At 36.7% G+C, this 23,230-nt stretch overlaps 1 protein-coding gene across 2 annotated transcripts in view; it reads right to left on the reverse strand.

Moving 5' to 3' along the window:
- The window catches only part of ATP6V1H (ATPase H+ transporting V1 subunit H), a 138,256-nt gene that overhangs the window by 58,134 nt on the left and 56,892 nt on the right, over positions 1–23,230 (reverse strand). For both annotated transcript variants that reach the window (XM_035011152.1, XM_035011151.1), the window contains exons 10-11: positions 3,603–3,781; positions 869–994 (exon numbers count right to left, since the gene is read on the reverse strand). In XM_035011152.1, coding sequence (XP_034867043.1) covers positions 869–994; positions 3,603–3,781 — 305 coding nt within the window. The remainder of the gene's footprint in view (positions 1–868; positions 995–3,602; positions 3,782–23,230) is intronic.

The following is a 23,230-nucleotide window of genomic DNA, read 5'->3' on the forward strand; positions in this document are numbered from 1 at the left end:
AATGTTTAAATAAACATAATGTATCCTTTTTGGTAATACATGGAAAGTAAGTATAAACAACAGAGATAGGTCTGCTTAAAACTGCTCACTGTACAGGTGTATATATACCTCTTCTCCTCCTTCTGATACCTTGTTAAAATGACAGTAAAAGAATTTTTTTCTTTTTTTTTTTTTCAAGTTTTTCTTTCATTCCAGGGGAGAGAATGCTTATTTTGAAAGGCCTTAGGGGTGCCTGGCTGGCTCAGTCGGTTGGTTAAGTGTCTGACTCTTGGTTTTGACTCAGGTCATGATCTCAGGGTGTTGAGATTGAGCCCTGCATCAGGCTCCAAGCTCAGTGTGGAGTGGGCTTAAGATTCTTTCCCCTCACTCTCCCTCCCCCTCTGCTCTTCTCAGCCCCCCCGCCCCCCGTAGGAGCACTCTCTCTCTCACTCTCTCTTTCAAAGAAATAAATAAATCTTTTTTTAAAAAAAATTTAAGACTTTATTTGTTTGAGAGAGAGAGAGAGAGAGAGAGAGAAAGAACAAATGGGAGAGGGAGAAGCAGGCTCCCCACTCAGCAGGGAGCCAGACGCGGATGCAGCTGGATCCCAGGATGCTTGGATCATGCCCTGAGCCCAAGGCAGACACTTAACCCACTGAGCCACCCAGCTGCCCCTAACAAATTTTTTTAAATGCTTGAACAGGCGATTCTGGAAAAACAGATATCCAAATAACCAATAAGAATATGACAAGGTATCCAACCGCATAAGGAAGCAAGAAAGTACAAATTAAAATCATGAAATGGCTAAAATTTTTTAAAGAGTAACAAAAACATGTTGGCAAGGATGTGGAACAGGTATTAGTAATGTAAACTAGAATTTAAAACTTACTTTAAGAGCTCATAATTCTTCTCATTTAACCTCACAGCATTTTCTCTCCAAAATTTCTCAGATTTGTGCACAGGACTCCACTCCAATCTTCCAGATTTAAGTTCTGAACTGTATTCATCAAATGAGCTATAAAAATTTTTAAAGAGTTCAAAGTTTAGGAGAATTTAAGAGTTACTCAAAAATTAAGCAATATAAAACATTTTTACCTTGTCAATTATACCTCAGTAGAATAAAAAACAAAATCTTCACTGATAATTTAACTGCAAAGACTGACAAACCTTTGTACATTAACAAACTACCACTAAACAAAGTTTAAACAGCTTAAATAATCTTTTTTTTTTAATAAATCATGTGAAATTTATTCAAGGTCCTAATGTCCAATACTCCTGTCAATTTGAATGCTCACCATGAGATATTAAAAGGAGTACTTGCTTTCAAATCTTTATCCTAGTAAATAAATGTATACCAGCAAAATATCTGATAATCTAGAAGTTTCCACCATGCCACTTAAAATACTGTATTTGCCAGCCCGCTAGATATATTAATGTAAATTTATATAAAAGTATGTTACCTAAATAAAAAATAAAATAGCATTAAATGCCATATTATAAACCACTATACATTAGGCAAATAAAAATACACATATGGATATAATATTGCATAATGTGATTACATATACTGCAGAGGTAATTCACTAAATTAACACATTACAGACTAATTAAAAACAAAAACACCTCTGTGCATTTAGCAAACAGCAATGCAATTTAATTCAAAAATCATTCACAATGTATCAAGTAACAATTATTCAAAGTTTCATAATATAAAAAATGTTTAATGTTGTTATCCAATGGACAAATACAGTGACAGGACATGCTTGGACATCCTTTCAAGTGAAAACTTAAAAAAGAATTAGCCATTTCAATACTGATTAGTAATTCAGAATAACCAGGATTTTGCTGGTTAAGTTGAACAGAGTGTCCTGCTGAATAAAGTAGTAATTTACTTTAATGGAAGGCCAGTCTGTGTAAGAAGTAAGCTAAATATCATTTAACATTAATATCCTAAACCTATAACAGCAAAAACAGAGACAAAGCTCTTTCACCTGCTCCCATCACCCTATTAGCTTTAATGTAAATAGCAGTATTTTTCAAATTACCAAATTCAACATGAAAAATCAGTAAGTAATAATAATCGCCTAACATGGATTAAATAATTTAGAAAGCTAAGTATCACTAATCTTATTTATTTTTAAAAGAGATCTTAAATCATTATTACAGGAAAACTGATAATAATTTTTTTAAAATGAACTTATAAAACAGAAAAACTGCAAGTCTACTGCTGGCCGGACTACTTTATTACAATCAACTATTCATATTTAAAATTATAGAAAGACAAAAATCATTTGCCTCCCTCCACAAAACTCCATTACAAACCACTGATGTGAGTGATACATCTCTCTCCATAAAAGCATTTGGGCCTTGGGATTATGAGCTGCATTGAATAATCTGGTAAATTTACATTTCTGAAACACATACTACACTGAAGGCATTTGCTGGACACTTGAAAACTCACAACAAATCCTACAAGGCTAGAATTTTTATTGCTATTTTATTAAAAGGAAAACTGAGACTTTAAAAAATCAAGAAGCTTGTCACGGCCACATGTGGAGAAAGTAGCCAAACAACTCAAACTGGGCTCAGCCTGGCTCCCAAACCCAAACTACCTACACAGAAAGACCTACTTCTAGATAGTAATTCTCCTCTAAAGATGTATCAATAGTTTAAAATCTAAGAATACATGGGTTTATGGGAAAGACCACCAATATATTATGAAATAGAACAAGGTCCAGAGAATACATAGAACCCCATTTGTGTGTGTGTTGATGTGTGGGTGCATGCACACACACATGCTGGAGGAGCAGCGCTAGGTTTTTTTGGAAGCAAACACAGGAAATGAGGTTGGGGACAACTATATGGAAGAGGCATGAAGTCCCTTCTGAACTATGTAAGGTTTCTTTTTTTTCTTACTGCATCGTACATCATTTGCATCATTTTTAATATAAAAAATAAATAGGAGCACCTGGGTGGCTCAGTTGGTTAGGCGTCCAACTCTTGATTTCCGCTCAGGTCACGATCTCAGGGTCATGAGATCAAGCGCCACACTGGGCTTGCACTGAGCACGGAGCCTGCTTGAGGTTCTTTCTCTCCCTCTCCATCTGCCCCTCCCACCCACCCACCCCCCGACACACACACACCCCCATTGTGTGCCTTGTCTCTCTCTAAAAAATAAAAAATAAATTATACCAATAGGAACTTCACAAAAGCAGGATAAAAATACTCTTTCCATCTATGGCCAAACCTCCTCCACAAATTAACAACCAGTACTGCTTAAAAAGATTCTAAATTAGAGAGAGATTCTTAAGGGGTTCTAGGATGACACCAACATCCTGTGGGAGTACAACCAGTCAGATTTCGGGTAAGAGAATGGTGGGAATCTCCCCAAAAGAGAAGAGATAACACACAGCTATAACCAACTGTTGCCATAATGATGAGCCAGTTCTGTCGTGGGTTTTTTTTCCCCATATCCCCTAATTCTTAACAGAAGACATAATGTTTTAGTGAAATCTTTTGAGTTTATGGTTAAGTAACAAATTTAGACTTTCTTAAAAGACTAGGAAAGTCAAACAAGGCCCAATATATCATCCAGCCTGTGAGAATTTTAAAAAATTACATACCTAAGATCTTGGACACTCTCACCAAGTTTTTCCAGAAGAAATTTTATATCTTCACTGATATCTTCATCATCGTACTTCTGCTGTTCCAAGTTCTCCAACTGTTTCAGAACTTTGCATTGAATCATAGCCAGAGCATATTCCTGGCGAGTTTCTCTTTCAGTCGATTTTTCTAAAAAGTTCTGAGTTAGAAAAAGACAAGAAGAAACTGTGTAATTTCTTATATGTGATATTCTCAGACCCCTGAACTTTCTCTTGCACCCTCTTTCCTCCTCCTCTGTTCTCAAGTTAACTATCCCCTTTACACAATGACTATATCGCAGACCCTTACTTCTTTCCTGCACACCTGTCCCGTAACAGAAGCGTACTTCTGATTCCTTGCTTACTTCCTGGCTTCACCAAACGTTTTAAATTACCCAGACAAGCCTCAAAACACTGAACATGTTTACAACTAAATCCATCAAAACCTTTCTCACAGCCCTGCTCCTGAGCTCCTGAGAGTTCCCAGTGAACTCTCCGTTCATTCATTAGCCACCGAGAGTACTTAGGATACCAAGAGTGTTTCTTAAAGTATCTCTACTAGAGGCTCTGAGTCAGTCATCCTTTTCTCCCTTCCAATCAACCTAAAAGGCACAAAGGGCAGTAATAAAAAAAAAACTCTCTTGCTTGAACAATTATCAGAAAAGTTTTGTGACATCCTGGAAAATACCCTAGTTTTCTTCTGTGATTTTTCTATTTATAAGAGTACTTAATGAAAAGAGCAAAGGAATCCTAAATACACTTGACCCTAAACAACACGGGTTTGTCCTGTGCAGGTCCACTTATATGAGGATGTTTTCAATAATTACAGTATAGTACTGGAAATGTATTTTCTCTTCCTTATGATTTTCTTAACATTTTCTTCTTTCTAGCTTACTTTACTGTAAGAATATATAATATATATAACATAAAAATATGTATTACTCCACCATTTATTTTATCCGTAGGCTTCCAGTAAACAGGAGGCTATTCATAGCTAAGTTTTGGGCGAGTCCAAAGTTATACATGGATTTTTCAACAGCATAGGGGGTCAGCACTCTTACCCCTACATTGTACAACTGTATTTATACAAATAAACTCTTCATTGAATTGACCAGTATTTCTAAGCAAAGACCATACTCAGGCTTAGGGACAAAAACAAGCTCTCAAGAAAGCTACTTTCACCAAGATGGTAAAGACCTGTCAAATGCCTACCCTCAACCGCACCAAAAAAATCCTATAATAACAATTCCAAGTCAACTATACCAAAATATGAAATTTTTAAATTTATTTTTGTAAGCAAATTATATTTCTAATGATTATACTAAATAACCACAGAAAGAGATTTAACTTACCATATGGAAATCAGTGAGATCAATCCCTACACTAAAATTCCAATGGCATTTTTCACAGGAGTAGAAAAAACAATCCTAAAATTTGTGCGGCACCACAAAAGACCCTGAATAGCCAAAGCAGTCTTGAGAAAGAACAACAAAGCTGGAGGCATGACACTTCCTGATTTAACTAAACTACAAAGCCATATTAATCAAAACAGTATGGCAGTGGCATAAAATAGACACACAGACTAAGTGAACAGAATAGAGAACCCAAGTAAAAAACCCCACATATACAGTCAACTAATATTTGACAAGGGAGCCAAGGATACTCAATGTAGAAAGGATAGTCTTTTCAACAGTGTTAGGAAAACAGGATAACCACATGCAGAAAAATGAAATTGGAGCCCTATCTTACACTACACACAAAAATTAACTCAAATGGATTAAAGACTTAACCATAAGATTTGAAGCTGTCAAATTCCTAAAAGAAAACAGGGAAAAAGCTCCCTGACCTTGGTCTTGGCCACGATCTTTTATATATGACACTGAAGCACAGGCAACTGGAGCAAAAATTAACAAGTGGGGCAACATCAAACTAAAAAGCTTCTACACAGTCTCCTAGATCCACTACATTTAAAAGCTTCTGCACAGGAAAAAAAAAAAACAATAAACAAAATGAAAAGGTATCCTATGGGATAGGAGAAAATATTTACAAAGCATGTATCTGACAAGGGGTTAATATATGAAGAATTCATACAACTCAATAATAGCAACAACAAAATGATTTAAAAATGGGCAGAGTATCTGAACATTTTTTCAAAGAAGACATACAAATGACCAACAGGTAAATAAGAATATCACTAGTCATCTAAGAAATACAAATCAAAACTACAATATCACCCCACATATGTTAGGATGGCTATTATCAAAAAACAAAAGATAACAGGTGTTGTCAAGGTTATGGAGAAAAGTGCACACTTGTGCATTGTTGAGAATGCAAACTGGTACAGCCACTCTGGAAAACACTATGAAGATTCCTCAAAACTTTAAAAATAGAGCTACCATATGCTCCAGCCATTCCACTTCTAGACATTTACCCAAAGAAAATGAAAACAGAGTATAAAGAGATTATCTGCATTCCCATGTTTATTATAACATTATTCACAATAGCCAAGGTATGGGAATAATCTAACTGCCCATCGAAGGATGACTGGATAAAGAAAATGGGGTATATGAGTATTTATACACAATGAAATATTATCCAGCCATTAAAAAAAAAAGAAAATACTGCCATTTGTGACAAAATGGATAGACTTTCACGGCATTATGCTAAGTGAAATGTCAGAGAAAGACAAACACTGTATGATCTCCCTTATATGTGGAAGCTTAAAAAAAACTAAAATTTAGAAACCCCAAACTCAAAGACATAGAAAACAGATTGGCGGTTGCCAGATGCAGTGGGGGGGAGGAGGGGGAGGGGAAGCAAACTAAGTGAAGGGGATTAAAAGGTACAAATTTCCAGTTATAAAGTAAGTATGTCCTGGGGCACCTGGGTGGCTTAGTCAGTTGGGTATCTGCCAGATGCAGTGGGGGGGGAGGGGAAGCAAACTAAATGAAGAGGATTAAAAGGTACTAATTTCCAGTTATAAAATAAGTAAGTCTGAGATAAACAACTACTGGATCACGAGGGCAGAATTCGAGAGATAAGCGATACCATAAGACGAAACAACATTAGAATAATTGGGATCCCAGAAGAAGAAGAAAGAGAGAGAGGGGCAGAAGGTATAATGGAGCAAATTATAGCAGAAAACTTCCCTAATTTGGGGAAGGAAACAGGCATGAAAATCCAGGAAGCACAGAGAACCCCTCTCAAAATCAATAAAAATAGGTCAACACCCTGACATCTAATAGTAAAACTTACAAGTCTCATAGACAAAGAGAAAATCCTGAAAGCAGCTCGGGAGAAGAGATATGTAACCTACAATGGTAGAAACATTAGATTGGCAAAGACCTATCCACAGAGACCTGGCAGGCCAGAAAGGACTGGCAGGATATATTCAGAGCACTAAATGAGAAAAATATGCAGCCAAGAATACTATATCCAGCTAGGCTGTCATTGAAAATTGAAGGAGAGATAAAAAGTTTCCAGGACAAACAAAAACTAAAGGAATTTGCAAACACAAAACCGGCTCTACAGGAAATCTTGAAAGGGGTCCTCTAAGCAAAGAGAGAGCCTAAAAGCAACATAGATCAGAAAGGAACACAGACAATATACGGTAACAGTCACCTTACAGGCAATACAATGGCACTAAGTTCCTACCTTTCAATAGTTACCCTGAATGTAAATGGGCTAAATGCCTCAATCAAAAGACACAGGCTATCAGACTGGATTAAAAAACAAGACCCATCGATATGCTGTCTGCAGGAGACTCATTTTAGAACCAAAGACACCCCCAGATTGAAAGTGAGGGGGTGGAAAACCATTTACCATGCTAATGGACACCAAAAGAAAGCTGGGGTGGCAATACTTATAGCAGACAAATTAGATATTAAACCAAAGACTGTAATTAAGAGATGAGCAAGGACATTATATCCTACTTAAAGGGTCTATCCAACAAGAAGATCTAACAATTGTAAATATCTATGCCCCTAACATGGGAGCAGCCAATTATATAAGGCAATTAATAACAAAAGCAAAGAAACACATCAACAACAATACAATAATAGTGGGGGACTTTAACACCCCCCTCACTGAAATGGACAGATCGTCTAAGCAAAAGATCAACAAGGAAATAAAGACTTTAAATGACACACTGTACCAAATGGACTTCACAGACATATTCAGAACATTCCATCCCAAAGCAACGGAATACACATTCTTCTCTAGTGCCCATGGAACATTCTCCAGAATAGATCACATCCTAGGTCATAAATCAGGTCTCAACCGGTACCAAAAGATTGGGATCATTCCCTGCCTATTTTCAGACCACAGTGCTTTGAAACTAGAACTCAATCACAAGAGGAAAGTCGGAAAGAACTCAAATACATGGAGGCTAAAGAGCATCCTACTGAAGAATGAATGGGTCAACCAGGAAATTAAAGAAGAATTAAAAAAATACATGGAAACAAATGAAAATGAAAACACAACTATTCAAAATCTTTGGGATGCAGCAAAGGCAGTCCTAAGAGGAAAGTATATAGCAATACAAGCCTTTCTCAAGAAACAAGGAAGGTCTCAAGTACACAACCTAACCCTACACCTCAAGGAGCTGGAGAAAGAACAGCAAATAAAGCCTAAACCCAGCAGGAGAAGAGAAATAATAAAGATCAGAGCAGAAATCAATGAAATAGAAACTAAAAGAACATTAGAACAGATCAACAAAACTAGGAGCTGGTTCTTTGAAAGAATTAACAAGATTGATAAACCCCTGGCCAGACTTATCAAAAAGAGAAGAGAAATGACCCAAATCAACAAAATCATGAATGAAAGAGGAGAGATCACAACCAACACCAAAGAAATACAAACAATTATAAGAACATATTATGACCAACTCTATGCCAGCAAATTAGATAATCTGGAAGAAATGGGTGCATTCCTAGAGATGTATCACTACCAAAACTGAACCAGGATGAAATAGAAAACCTGAACAGACCTATAACCACTAAGGAAATTGAAGCAGTCATCCAAAATCTCCCAAAAAACAAAAGCCCAGGGCCAGATGGCTTCCCAGGGGAATTCTACCAAACATTTCAAGAAGAATTAATACCTATTCTTCTGAAACTCTTCCAAAAAATAGAAATGGAAGGAAAACTTCCAAACTCATTTTATGAGGCCAGCATTACCTTGATCCCAAAACCAGACAAAGACCCCATCAAAAAGGAGAATTATAGACCAATATCCCTGATGAACATGGATGCAAAAATTCTCACCAAAATACTAGCCAATAGGATCCAACAGTACAATAAAAGGATTATTCACCACGACCAAGTGGGATTTATCCCTGGGCTGCAAGGTTGGTTCAACATCAGCAAATCAATCAATGTGATACAATACATTAACAAAAGAAAGAACAAGAATCATATGATCCTCTCAATAGATGCAGAAAAAGCTTTTGACAAAGTACAGCATCCTTTCTTGATCAAAACTCTTCAGAGTAGAGGGATAGAGGGTACATACCTCAATATCATAAAAGCCATCTAGGAAAAACCTACAGCGAATATCATTCTCAATTGGGGAAAACTGAGAGCTTTCCCCCTAAGGTCAGGAACGTGGCAGGGATATCCACTATCACCACTGCTATTCAATATAGTATTGGAAGTCCTAGCCACAGCAATCAGACAACAAAAAGAAATCAAAGGCATCCAAATCGGCAAAGAAGAAGTCAAACTCTCACTCTTTGCAGATGATATGATACTTTATGTGGAAAACCCAAAAGACTCCACCCCAAAACTGCTAGAACTCATACAGGAATTCAGTAAACTGGCAGGATATAAAATCAATGCACAGAAATCAGTGGCATTCCTATACACCAACAACAAGACAGAAGAAAAAGAAATTAAGGAGTCGATCCCATTTACAATTGCACCCAAAACCATAAGATACCTAGGAATAAATCTAACCAAAGAGACAAAGGATCTGTACTCAGAAAACTATAAAATACTCACAAAAGAAATTGAGGAAGACACAAAGAAATGGAAAAACATTCCATGCTCATGGATTGGAAGAACAAATATTGTGAAGATGTCAATGCTACCTAGAGCAATCTACCCATTCAATGCAATCCCCATCAAAATACCATCCACTTTTTTCAAAGAAATGGAACAAATAATCCTAAAATTTGTATGGAACCAGAAAAGACCCCGCATAGCCAGAGGAATGTTGAAAAAGAAAAGCAAAGCCGGCGGCATCACAATTCCGGACTTCCCGCTCTATTACAAAGCTGTCATCATCAAGACAGCATGGTACTGGCACAAAAACAGACACATGGTATCAATGGAACAGAAGAGAGAGCCCAGAAATGGACCCTCAACTCTATGGTCAACTCATCTTTGACAAAGCAGGAAAGAATGTACAGTGGAACAAAGACAGTCTCTTCAACAAATGGTGTTGGGAAAATTGGATAGCCACATGCAGAAGAATGAAACTGGACCATTTCCTTACACCACACACAAAAATAGACTCCAAATGGTTGAAAGACCTCAATGTGAGACAGGAGTCCATCAAAATCCTAAAGGAGAACACAGGCAGCAACCTCTTTGACCTCAGCCACAGCAACTTCTTCCTAGAAACATCGCCAAAGGCAAGGGAAGCAAGGGCAAAAATGAACTATTGGGACTTCATCAAGATAAAAAGCTTTTGCAAAGCAAAGGAAACAGTCAACAAAACCAAAAGACAACCGACAGAGGGGGAGAAGATATTTGCAAATGACGTATCAGATAAAGGGCTAGTATCCAAAATCTATAAAGAACTCCTCAAACTCAACACCCAAAGAACAAAGAATCCAATCAAGAAATGGGCAGAAGACATGAACAGACATTTTTCCAAAGAAGATATCCAAATGGCCAACAGACACATGAAAAAGTGCTCAATATCCCTCAGCATCAGGGAAATCCAAATCAAAACCTCAATGAGATACCACCTCACACCAGTCAGAATGGCTAAAATTAACAAGTCAGGAAACGACAGATGTTGGCGGGGATGCGGGGAAAGGGGAACCCTCCTACACTATTGGTGGGAATGCAAGCTGGTGCAGCCACTCTGGAAAACTGTATGGAGGTTCCTCAAAAAGTTGAAAATAGAGCTACCATATGATCCAGCAATTGCACTACTGGGTACTTACCCCAAAGATACAAAAGTAGGGATCCGAAGGGGTACGTGCACCCCGATGTTTATAGCAGCAATGTCCACAATAGCCAAACTGTGGAAAGAGCCAAGATGTCCACTGACAGATGAATGGATAAAGAAGACATGGTATATATATACAATGGAATATTATGCAGCCATCAAAAGGAATGAGATCTTGCCATTTGCAACGACGTGGATGGAACTGGAGGGTATTATGTTGAGTGAAATAAGTCAAACAGAGAAAGACATGTATCATATGATCTCACTGATATGAGGAATTCTTAATTGCAGGAAACAAACTGAGGGTTGCTGGAGTGGGGGGTGGGGTGGGAGAGATGGGGTGACTGGGTGATAGACGCTGGGGAGGGTATGTGCTCTGGTAAGCGCTGTGAATTGTGCAAGACTGTTCAATCTCAGGTCTGTACCTCTGAAACAAATAATGCAATATATGTTAAGAAAAAAAAAGAAGAAGAAGGTAGCGGGAGGGGAAGAATGAAGCGGGGGAAATCGGAGGGGTTGAGGAATCATGAGAGACGATGGACTCTGAAAAACAAACTGAGGGTTCTAGAGGGGAGGGGGGTGGGAGGATGGGTTAGCCTGGTGGTGGGTATTGAGGAGGGCACATTCTGCATGGAGCACTGGGTGTTATGCACAAACAATGAATCATGGAACACTTCATCTAAAACTAATGATGTAATGTATGGGGATTAACGTAAGAATAAAAAAAAATAAAAATAAAATAAGTAAGTCCTGGAGCGCCTGGGTGGCTTAGTCAGTTGGGCATCTACCCCACGTCGGACTCTCTGCTTGGCGGAGAGCCTACTTCTCCCTCTCCCTCTGCCTGCCACTCCCCCGCTTCTGCGTGTGCTCTCTCTCTCTCTCTCTGTCAAATAAATAAATAAAATCTGTAAAAAGATAAAATAAAGTAGATAAGTCTGGGGATATAATATACAGCATGATGATGACTATAGTTAATAATACCACATGTATTCCTGAAAGGTGATAAGAAAGTAGATCTTAAAAGTTCTCATCACAAGAAAGAAAACTGAAACTATATGTGGTGATGGATGTTAATTATTAATGAGACTTATTGTGGTGATCATTTCACAATATATACAAATATCAAATCATTATGTTGCACACCTGAAACTAATAAAATGTTATATGTCAATTATATCTCAATTTAAAAAAAAATAAAGGTAAACAAACCATTTTTAGATAATAAAATTAAGATAACTGGTCACCAGCGGACCTGTGGTAGAAGACATGCTAAAGCATGGGTGGGCAAACTTTCTAAGAGCCAAACAGTAAATATTTTAGGTGTTGAGGTCTCTATCACAGCTATTCAATTCTGCCATTACAGTGCAAAAGCAGGCATACAAAATAAAAAACAAAAACAAATAAGCACAGCTGTGTTCCAACAAAGCTTTACTTATAAAAACCAGTGGTGGGCCAGATCTGCCTCATGAGCTATTACGGACTGATGAGCCCTGAGCTAAAGGAAATTTTGCAGGTGGCAGAAAATGACACCACCAAAAGGAAAGATCAATCTTCAGGAAAGAAAGAACTGCAGATATGGTAAACAGTCGAATAAATATAAAAGACAATTTTTCCCTCTTCACTTTCATAATACAAATAAGACTGTTAAAAGGAAAAGTTAAAACACTGTATTATAGGGTTTTTTTACATATGTACATATATTTACATGACAGCTACAGAGTTAAAAAAGAGAGAAGAGACCTGTGTGATTACAAGCTCTTACATTTTACATTAAAGAGTAAAATACTCACTTTAATGGGAAAAGTTAAGGATGTATATATTGTGACACCAGAACTAGCTCTGAGAAATAAAGCACCACAAAGAACAGTTAAAAGGTCTACAGAAAAATTAAAATGAAATTCTAAAAAGGATTCAATTAACTCAAGAGAAGGCAAGAATGGAAGAACAAAAAATAAGATGAACAGAAAACAAAAAATAAAATGCTTGACCTAAATTCAACTATACCAATAATTACCTTAAATGCCAATAGACTGAACACTCCAGTTAAAAGGCAGAGATTATTAGGATAAAAATTCAAGACTCAAATATATGTTGTCTAAAAGAGACAAACTTTAAATATAAGACATAAGACATAGATAGGTTGAAAACCATAAGCTTAAGAAAGCTGGCATGTCCAAAAAAAAGAAGAAAAGAAAAGAAAGCTGGCATGTCTATATTAATTTCAAATTAAGTAGGTATCAAGGCAAAAAACACCACCAATAATAACAGACATCTCACAAAGATTCAAAGGTCAGTTCACCAGGGAAATGTAACATATAGGAATGCATTAATAACAGAGCTTCAAAATACATAAAGCAAAAATTGGCAGAACTCAAAGGAGAAACAGACAAATCCATAAATAACAGCCAGAGATTTTAACAACCCCCGCTCTCAGCAATTGATAGAACCTTACTAAACAAAAAATCAGTATCACTGAGGATCTAAAAAGCATTATCAACCACCCTGATTTAATTGATATTTTATAGAACACTATACATCCGCAAAACACACATTTTTTTATTTTTTTTTACACATTCTTTTAAAGCACACATGGTACATTCACCATGACAGAGCATATGATTAGCCATAAAACAAGTCTCAAATTTCCAAGAATTGACACTTAGAATATGTTCCCTGACCATAACGCAATTCAATTAAAGACCTTATGCTGTGGGGAGCCCTAAATTCCGATACCCTCTCCCTTTCTGATACTCTTCCCTTCTTCCTTTCTTTTAAGTCTTTACCTATTATTTTACTAAATTTACTATTACTTTTTCAAGTTATTTTTCTTACTACTCTCTTCTAACTTTAGAAACATATCAAAACTCTTTTGCTCATATGATCCTTTGTTATTTTCACTATATATTTGCTGACGAGAGAATTAAACTTCATATTTGAGGTATTATCATAACTAGTGATTTCAACTCTAACCTCAACACAATCAATGTAATAACTAACATAGAACACCACTATTATATTCTTCTAAAACCACCTCACCTCTTAATTCTCCAAAATAATAGTACTCTAGAACTTAGTCATACTTGATTCTCCCCTTTTCTTCAACCCTATATCAAATCAGTCAATGAGCCTTATAATTTTCCCTTCAAAACACGTTTCAATTTCATCTTTCCATTTCATTATAAAGAATGAAAAGGATTGAATGGATTATGAAAAGTACTTAAGAAACTGAATTTGCCAAAAACAAACCTAGATAATCCAGCAGCAGTGTACTCTTTAAAGGCCCTAAAACTCAATGGCATCTTCACCTCAACAAAATCAAAAGTCTAAATATCATTTTTGTCTTTGTCCAAGTAACGGTGCAGAAATCTTGACTTCCCTAAAAGCACAGAGGAATCACATGACAATTCAGCTCTTTCCTTCACCAGAACTGCTAGCCTTGTGAAATTATACGTTAAAACAGGGCTTCTCAAACCATCTGTGGTGAAGACCAGTTGTGTTTGTTTTTTAACTTCCAATCAGTCATGAACAAATACTTTTATAAAATACAATGAATTTCTAGAAAAATGCATTTTAAAACACATGCAAATATAAGCTCAAATTTTATATTATTAAATTTGACAGGTATGCAACTATTCTGTCAAGTTACTGTAAGCTTCTAACTGCTTATTCTTACTTTCTATACTTACCGTTGCAGGCTGCTAACCAACAGTTCACAGCACTGCACTGACATGCACACCACACTTGAAGTATCACTGTATAAACACTTACCCCAAGATTAAAAATGGTCTCACTCAAACCTGGTACTTAATAAGCAAGACAGATAAATCTCTGAAACAAGGAATAAGGTATAGACTTGGGAATAAAATTTCTTGATAGCAATACTTCCATGCCAAAGCAGTAGGCAAAACAGCACCTACACATTCAAACGAGGGTGGACCTCTCTGAAAGGGTGACTACAAACCGCCTGCACAGGAAGATGTGGGTATGTGCAGGTCTGTGTCTATGTGTTCCTGTGTGGGGGTGTAAATTAAACATCATGACTAATACAGCCAATAAAAATCCAAGTCCAATTTGGTGGTATTTCTTTTGAAAACACTGAGTTGTAAAAATATAATTTAGCTTATTATCTGACATATTACGTAGGCTCTTGACTAAGCAGAGCCAAAAAGAGAAATAAAACTCACAACAGATGTAAAACTCTAGACAACAAATATGATCTTCAATGTCTTTCTCAGTCACAGGCTCAAAACATGCTAATTTATTTTAGGAACTAAAGACTGACAAATCAATTTAACCAATAGAATAACATCTGCAGAGATCTGGAGTCCAGCACCTGCTATGAATAAGTGAGATTGACATTTTCAAAAATAAAATTCACCAAGCCAAATGGAAAAAAAAAAAATTAGCAATTTTTTCAGCTCACAGCAGCTCAGCAAGCTTCCTAAAGTCTTCAGCACAAAAATTTCCTTCCTGAGTTTCAAGATGTAGGAAAAAATATATGACTAGACCATCCTTAAACAACCTCATCAGTGAATCTTCTTTAACAGTTATAGGAATTTGAGAAGGATAAAGAAAAAAAAGGACACATCATTTTTTCACCTATTGATGGTCTAAGTCAAATTACTATGTCATTACTAATGACTTAATTTTAACTCAGTTGTGTACATTAAAGTTGTGGATGTCTAAAGACATTCTTCTGATTTTCAGCCCTTAGAATATTCCCCTAATGATTGTACTGTCCCAAATTTAGCACAGCAGGGTCTAAAAAACTAATATTCCTGCCAAGAGATTGAGTCTATTTACATAATCTGAAATCCAAATTAGATAACAGATGCCCAGAAATAAGCCTAATAATTAGTTCTATGTGCTGTGGGTACAAAATTGAAACTATAAATAAAGTTTAAATAAGGTTTTTAAATCTTGTTAAATATTAGTAAAATATTCATGCCACCTCTTCTAAATCAAAACAGGTCAGCATTGGATCTTTGCCTATGTTCAACACCAAGCAAGAATGCAATTTACAGATATACGGGATTTAAAGAGGCAAACTGCTATCATTCTCTGCTTTTCTGGAGAGAAAAGGCACAGATTGCATATTTACTATTGCCAGGCTCCTGCTATCTCAATGAATCCTTACCTAATCTTGAAGTGATTTAAGTATTACTAACCACCTTTCACAGATGGAGAAATTCACTCTAAGAGTTCAGGCCACTCTCCCAACAATCTAACGCCGAATTCACACCTACATCTTACCCACTCCAAAGCCTACACTCTTTCTAATATACCATACTGAAAGGAAAATCAGAAAAGAGCTATACTACTGTACTTCTCAAATTTCCATAAAAAGTAAATAATCAACTAGAGAACTTCCAAATCAGGTCAAAAAAAAAAAAAGAAAAACAAAAAGAAAAAAACCTTAAGAACCTCAGTCTGGCTCCATAGTACTTTGGGACTTTATGAGCTTTTTATATTGTAAACCTTCTTCATGGTGACTTCATGAAGTCACTGCATGAAGACAAGCATTTTTGGGGGGAGATTTTATTTATATGAGAGAGAGAGCACGCATGCATGAGCAGTGGGGAGGGGCAGAGGGAGAAGCAGTGTTCTCGCTGAGCAGGGAAACCCAATGCTCAATCCCAAAACCTGGGGATCATGACCTGAGCTGAAGGCAGCCACTTAACCACCTGAGCCACCCAGGGGCCCCTAGAGACAAGCATTTAAACACAATACAAAATCCTGAGAAAAAGTATCTTTTCTTATTCATTCTTCCATTTGCTCAGTAACTAACACATTGGCTGTTACATAATTGGTCTTTAGCAAACATCTGACAGATGAACAGATAATCCATGAAAGAGACAGGGAGAGTAGATGGGAGAAGGAAAGGGATAAGGAGACAGAGGGAGGATCTCAAAGGTAGGATTCAATTAATATCAACTAACACCTCTCTTCTATGATATAGCAATATTAGAGATACCTGCTTCCAATGACCCTTTTATTTTACAATAATAATGATCTAAAATGAAAACCAATGAGAGGGAAGAGGAACTAGGCAGGAGCAAAATACTAAGCAGGGTTTGTGGGAAGCTCAGATACCAAAAGTGACCATATATATTATATTTAAGGCAGCTTATACTAAGCTTTAGATTAAATCTCAGCCCATTACTATAAATTACTAGTAACTGATTTCTTACTAGAAACTCACAGAACTTACTATATTATCTAAATAATACTTATTAGAAAATGTAAGTTTACTGGGGCACCCGGGTGGCTCAGTGGGTTAAGCATCTGCCTTTGGCTCAGATCACATTCTCAGGGTCCTGGAATCAAGCCTGACATCGGGCTCCCTGCTCAGTGGGGAGTCTGCTTCTCCCTCTCCCTCTGCCCCTCCCTCCGCTCATGCTCTCTCTCTCTCTCTCTAAAATAAATAAAATCTTTTTTAAAAAGTGTAAATTTATGAAAACTGAAGGAAAAAAGTTAAAAGTGTAGAGATCTGTTCTTTCAAACAACAGAAGGGCTAAAATAAGACCCTAACTGTTACAGCAGCTCTCTCTCCCACACCTATACCTTACCTTAAAAAAACAAGTTACCTTATTATCAAATTATTGGAAGAAATAACTTCTGGTAAATGTTTACAATCATCAACATTTAGAACAATAAACATTTTAACTTAAAAAATATAACACACAAAAAAGGATAAGTAGATATAAACTGAAAAATACTATTAACTTGCAAGTTAATTACTTAGACAACTGTTGAAAGTCATACAAAGAAAAAAAATAATAATGATCCAAGTCATCTTTCTAGGATAATCTAACTGCAAAGACATTGAGCTGAGGGTAACCAACTTTCCAAGCAATTTAGCAATTACCAAATATATCTCATTTTCTAAAGAGAGTTTTCATGACAAGTTAGGAACACTTTCCAATTTAGACAAAAGTCCATGCACTAACAGAAAATAGGGACTCTCTCCTTGTAGCCTTGCTTTCCATATTAAGTTTTGTTAAGAGGATTATTTTAATAAAATTCTAACATATCAGTAACCTTAAGATACTCATGAAAACTAGAGTAGGAGACTCTCGGGTAAGTTCATTCTCAATGCAGAAGTATCTGCAAACAGATATTCTATCATAGAATTTTATTATCATACTTTAAAATATGGGAACCAACCAAAGCAGCCAAAAATTTAAAAAGGAATTTAACTCAGTCAATAAAGAAACCAATAAAAATATCAGTAAATTCAATACCACTACCCTACTCTTTCTACTCAGTCACAGATACGTATACTTATTGAGGGCCTACTATGTGCCAAGTATTCATTTAGCCCACATTTATTTTTTCAAAGGGCAATATCATATGAGCATAAAGCCGAATGAGAGACTTAAGATAGTTGATATTACTCTCACCAGACACATAAACAAACCTGAAGCATAGAGAGGCTAAGCCAACTTGCCAAAGGCACAGAAGCCAGCCCAAGAACCCAATGAAAATGACCTTCACTGTGCATGCTGGGCACACACACTACCACCAACCTCAGTGCACATTCTTTGTAGAAATTGACACCAAGCATGATCTGCCCAAATTGTGAAGAAATGATAATACAGACTCCCTCTTAACCATTCAGGTTTTCAGTGCCCACTACAATTCATCCAGAGTTGATACCCAATGTAGAAAGAGAACAAAGATCATAAATTACAGGTATTAAAGTATCAATAGGCTTCCATATCTAGGAGTGAGACTATATTTAATTTTCATACTTTTTCTTAATATTCTTCTACAGTATCTTTTTTTTAACCATAAGACCATATTATTCTCATAAACAGGAAAAAGATCAAATTTTTTTCCATTTTCTTAATGACAGGTGCTTAATTTGGAACAGGAAGTTTTAATAAAATAAAGGCTCCTGTAACTACCATAGGACAGAAAGGAAGAGAAACAAGGGAGAAACTCAAAACAAAGACAAATCAAATAGGAGCTTTAAGCCTTCAGAAAATAAAAACACTAAGTTGAAAAGATATAATCCGTTGTTTGGGTGTTGAGTTTGAGAAGTTCTTCATACCCAAACAACAAATAATCAAGTCAAAAAGTGGGCAGAAGACATGAACAGACACTTCTCTGAAGAAGACATACAAATGGCTAACAGACACATGAAAAAATGCTCATCATCATTAGCCATCAGGGAAATTCAAATCAAAACCACATTGAAATACCACCTTACACCAGTTAGAATGGCAAAAATAGACAGGGAAAGAAACAACAAATGTTGGAGAGATTGTGGAGAAAGGGGAACTCTCTTACACTGTTGGTAGGAATGCAAGTTGGTACAACCACTTTGGAAAACAGTGTGGAGGTGCCTCAAAAAATGAAAAATAGAGCTACCTTATGACCCAGCAATTGCACTCCTGGGTATTTACCCCAAAGACACAGATGTAGTGAAAAGAAAGGCCATATGTACCCCAATGTTCATAGCAGCAATGTCCGCAATAGCCAAACTGTGGAAAGAGCCAAGATGCCCTTCAACAGATGAGTGGATAAAGAATATTTGGTCCATATACAATGGAATATTACTCAGCCATCAGAAAGGATGAATACCCAACTTTTACATCAACACCAATGGGACTAGAGAAGATTATGCAAAGTGAAATAAGTCAAGCAGAGAAAGTCAATTATCACATGGTTTCACTTATTTGTGGAACATAAGGAATTGCATGGAGGACACTAGGAGAAGGAAGGGAAAAATGAAGGGGGGGAAATCGGAGGGAGAGATGAACCATGAGAGACTATGGACTCTTGAGAAACAAACCGGGTTTTAGAGGGGAGGACGGTGGGGGGATGGGTTAGCCCGGTGATGGGTATTAAGGAGGGCACGTACTGCATGGAGCACTGGGTGTTATACGAAAATAATGGATCATGGATCACCACATCAAAAACTAATGATGTACTGTATGGTGACTAACATAACATAATAAAATTAAAAAATAATAAATAAATAAATAAATAAATAAATAAATAAATAAATAAAAGATATAATCCATATTCAATCATAATGAATAGAGTTTAAAAATGCAATCAGCTCTGCCTCATGTCCATCACAGTAGGCACAGCATACAATAAAGTAGCACGAACAGATCTGACAGAGTCTTGTTCAGACGCACTGGGCTTCAGTGCGTAATGCCCCAGAGTATGAATACACCTTAGGGTGACTCAGTGACAGGATGGCTGAAGGATTTGTGTTGGCGCACCAGTTCAATGCCCAGAAGGGTAATACAGATCAGCAAAGCAAAGCTCCGTTTTACAGAGCACGTCTGTTCCTTCAGAAAGCAAATGGCCACAAATCAGGATTGTACCTTCAAGCACCAGACTTATGTGCTCCATTTACTCCCTTGAGCAGGGGGCAATAATCAATCTACAAGAACAAATTACTGACAATTCCAGAAGTCAGCATCTTTATTTGTTAACATTTATCAACCTCTCTCCACCTTTGTATTAAACACTCCTAGGCATCCTTCCAAATCTCTTGGAGCCTTGTCTCCGCAGCTTCTCCTTAACCCCCCATTCTTACCCTCCACCTCTTTTATATTATTTTTCCTCTTGTACATTACTTAATGCTCCATTGAAGTGACATTATTTACTTACATATTCTGTCTTCACTAAACTATAAAACTTTCAGTGTCAAGCTGTATGTCAGGCATTTGTGTTCCCTACTGATTAGCATAATGGCTGGAATATAAAAGGGACTCAAAACTTGGTTTTTGTGAATTAAACGAGCTCTAGCACTGAAAGGAGACTGTTGGGAGATCCTAATTCTAGAATTGTTCATCTTTACTAAATAAATAAGAATATGGATAATGAGGGGAGCATGGGTGGCTCAGTTAGTTAAGCGACTGCCTTCAGCTCAGGTCATGATCTCAGGGTCCTGGGATCAAGCCCCGCATCAGGCTCCCTGCTCGGTGGGAAGCCTGCTTCTCCCTCTCCCACTCCCCCTGCTTGTGTTCCCTCTCTTGCTGTCTCTCTCTCAAATAAATAAATAAAAAATCTTAAAAAACAAAAAAAAGAATATGGATAATAAAACATTCAAGTAGAAAAAAAAGTACATTCAACTTAGCTCCTAAAATACTTCAGTGTAGAGTCTCATTAATACAATCTACTCTGATTATTACCTTATCTGGACTAAACCGAAATTTACCTTGACAATTCACATAGACAGTTTGCTAGAAAACCTAATGGCAGAGCCAATATGGTGAGGCATAGGAGGTACCACATTTACCTGTTTCTTAAGAGTAAACTTCTCAAGGACCACAGAACAATTTCTAAATGAAAAAGAATGTATTTTCAAGTAAGGAATCTGAATTCCTTTCTCACAGGACCTATGGTTCTTTTCATGGTTTCCCTCCTTTTTAATGCCACTCTTAAGATTCCTGAGAAAATGCACCAAGAAAAGAAACAAAGAAGATGACTGAGGAATCAATCTACAAGTCTTGGTTTCCTCATCTATAAAATAAAAATAATGGTAGAACCTATTGGATGATCATGAAAATTAAATAAGGCAATGCATGAAAATCATTCAATAAATTACAACAGTTATTATTCTCAGCATCAAAGACAGGTTAGCATGATGGTTAAGAGCATGAGTCATAATGCCTGAGACTGAATTCCTGCTCTGCCACTTCCTAACTATTTTGGCAAATCACTTAACCTCTTGTGGCCTAATGCCCATTACATGGAGTTCTTGGGAGATTAAATGAGTAACACATTTAAAGCAATTAGAACAGTGCCTGACACTGAATAAGCCCTCAATAAACATTAGTTATTAATACTATTAACTACAAACATCTAGAAAAGAGTTCCTACACACCAAATTTTAAAATTTTAAAGGTGACAAATGCTATGAGTAAGCAATTTATAGGTAAAATAGAAATAGCTGATAAAGATATTAAACAATGCTCAGCTTCATCCATTATTAAAAGAATAAAAATTTAAAATAATGATTTCACTTTTCAGCTCATCTTTTGCAACAATTAAAGAAATGCAAGTGGAAGGAAAGGAAAGCATGTACTTTCAACATGTAGCTGATGGAAATGTAAACTTGCACATTTATGAAAGGTGATTTGATGTTACCTATCAAAACTGTAAAAGTTTATTACTTGATTCAGCAATTCCACCTATAGAACTATATCCCAACAGAAATATTCATCAAAGTGGGCAGACATTTAGAAAAAACTGGAAACATCCCACATGCCCATCAATAGGACACTGGTTAAAGAAACCACTTCACATCAACACAGTAGAATACAGACATTTAAAAAACTACTGAAGACCCACATATATGAAAATGAACACATATTCATTATAGATTGTTAAGAATAAAGTTATGGAACAGTATTTATAACATGATGTCATTTTATTTTTAAATACAAAACAAGATTACATACCTATTTATATATTTATCTCTATGTGCTTAGAAAAATCTGAAAGATGTTAGTGACTATGTTTGGCAAATGCGAGGTCTATGCTATTTAAATTTCTGCAATACATCTATACTACTTTTTAGTTTTGATTTGCCGTTGTTTATTTAAAGAAAGCATAAGAGTAAATAATAGTTAAAAACAGACTGTGAAGCCAATAACGTGGATTTGTATGTCTACCAGCAATATGCCTTCTCTGTCTCAGTATCCCCATTCATAAAATGAGAAGACCAATACTAATACTAATGATACCAATACACTAACAATAACAACAATAATTACCATGTTATAGGGCAGTGGTAAGCATTAAATGAATTAACAAATGGAAAGCCTTAGAACAATGCATAGCACAGAATAAGCACTCTCTGAACTGCCCACTATTATTACTCTTGGGTAGCATCCTTAAAAGACCCTAGGTCAGTTCCATCCACGTCATTGCAAATGGCAAGATTTCATTCCTTTTGATGGCTGCATAATATTCCATTGTATATATATACCACATCTCCTTTACCCATTCATCTGTCGATGGATACCTTGGCTCTTTCCATAGTTTGGCTATTGTGGGCTGGCTATTGTGGGCACTGCTGCTATAAACACTGGGGTGCAGGTGCCCCTTCGGATCACTACATTTGTATCTTTGGGGTAAATACCCAGTAGTGCAATTGCTGGGTCATAGGGTAGCTCTATTTTCAACTTTTTGAGGAACCTCCATAAAGTTTTCCAGAGTGGCTGCACCAGCTTGCATTCCCACCAACAGTGTAGGAGGGTTCCCCTTTCTCTGCATCCTCGCCAATATCTGTCATTTCCTGACTTGTTAATTTTAGCCATTCTGACTGGTGTGAGGTGGTATCTCACTGAGGTTTTGATATGAGGAATTCTTAATCTCAGAAAACAAACTGAGGGTTGCTGGAGTGGTGGGGGGTGGGAAGGATGGGGTGGCTGGGTGATAGACATTGGGAGAGTATGTGC

Source organism: Mirounga leonina, unplaced genomic scaffold, assembly GCF_011800145.1.
Source record: "Mirounga leonina isolate KUSES-001 unplaced genomic scaffold, KU_Mleo_1.0 Mir_165, whole genome shotgun sequence".
Taxonomy (NCBI): Eukaryota; Metazoa; Chordata; class Mammalia; order Carnivora; family Phocidae; genus Mirounga; species Mirounga leonina.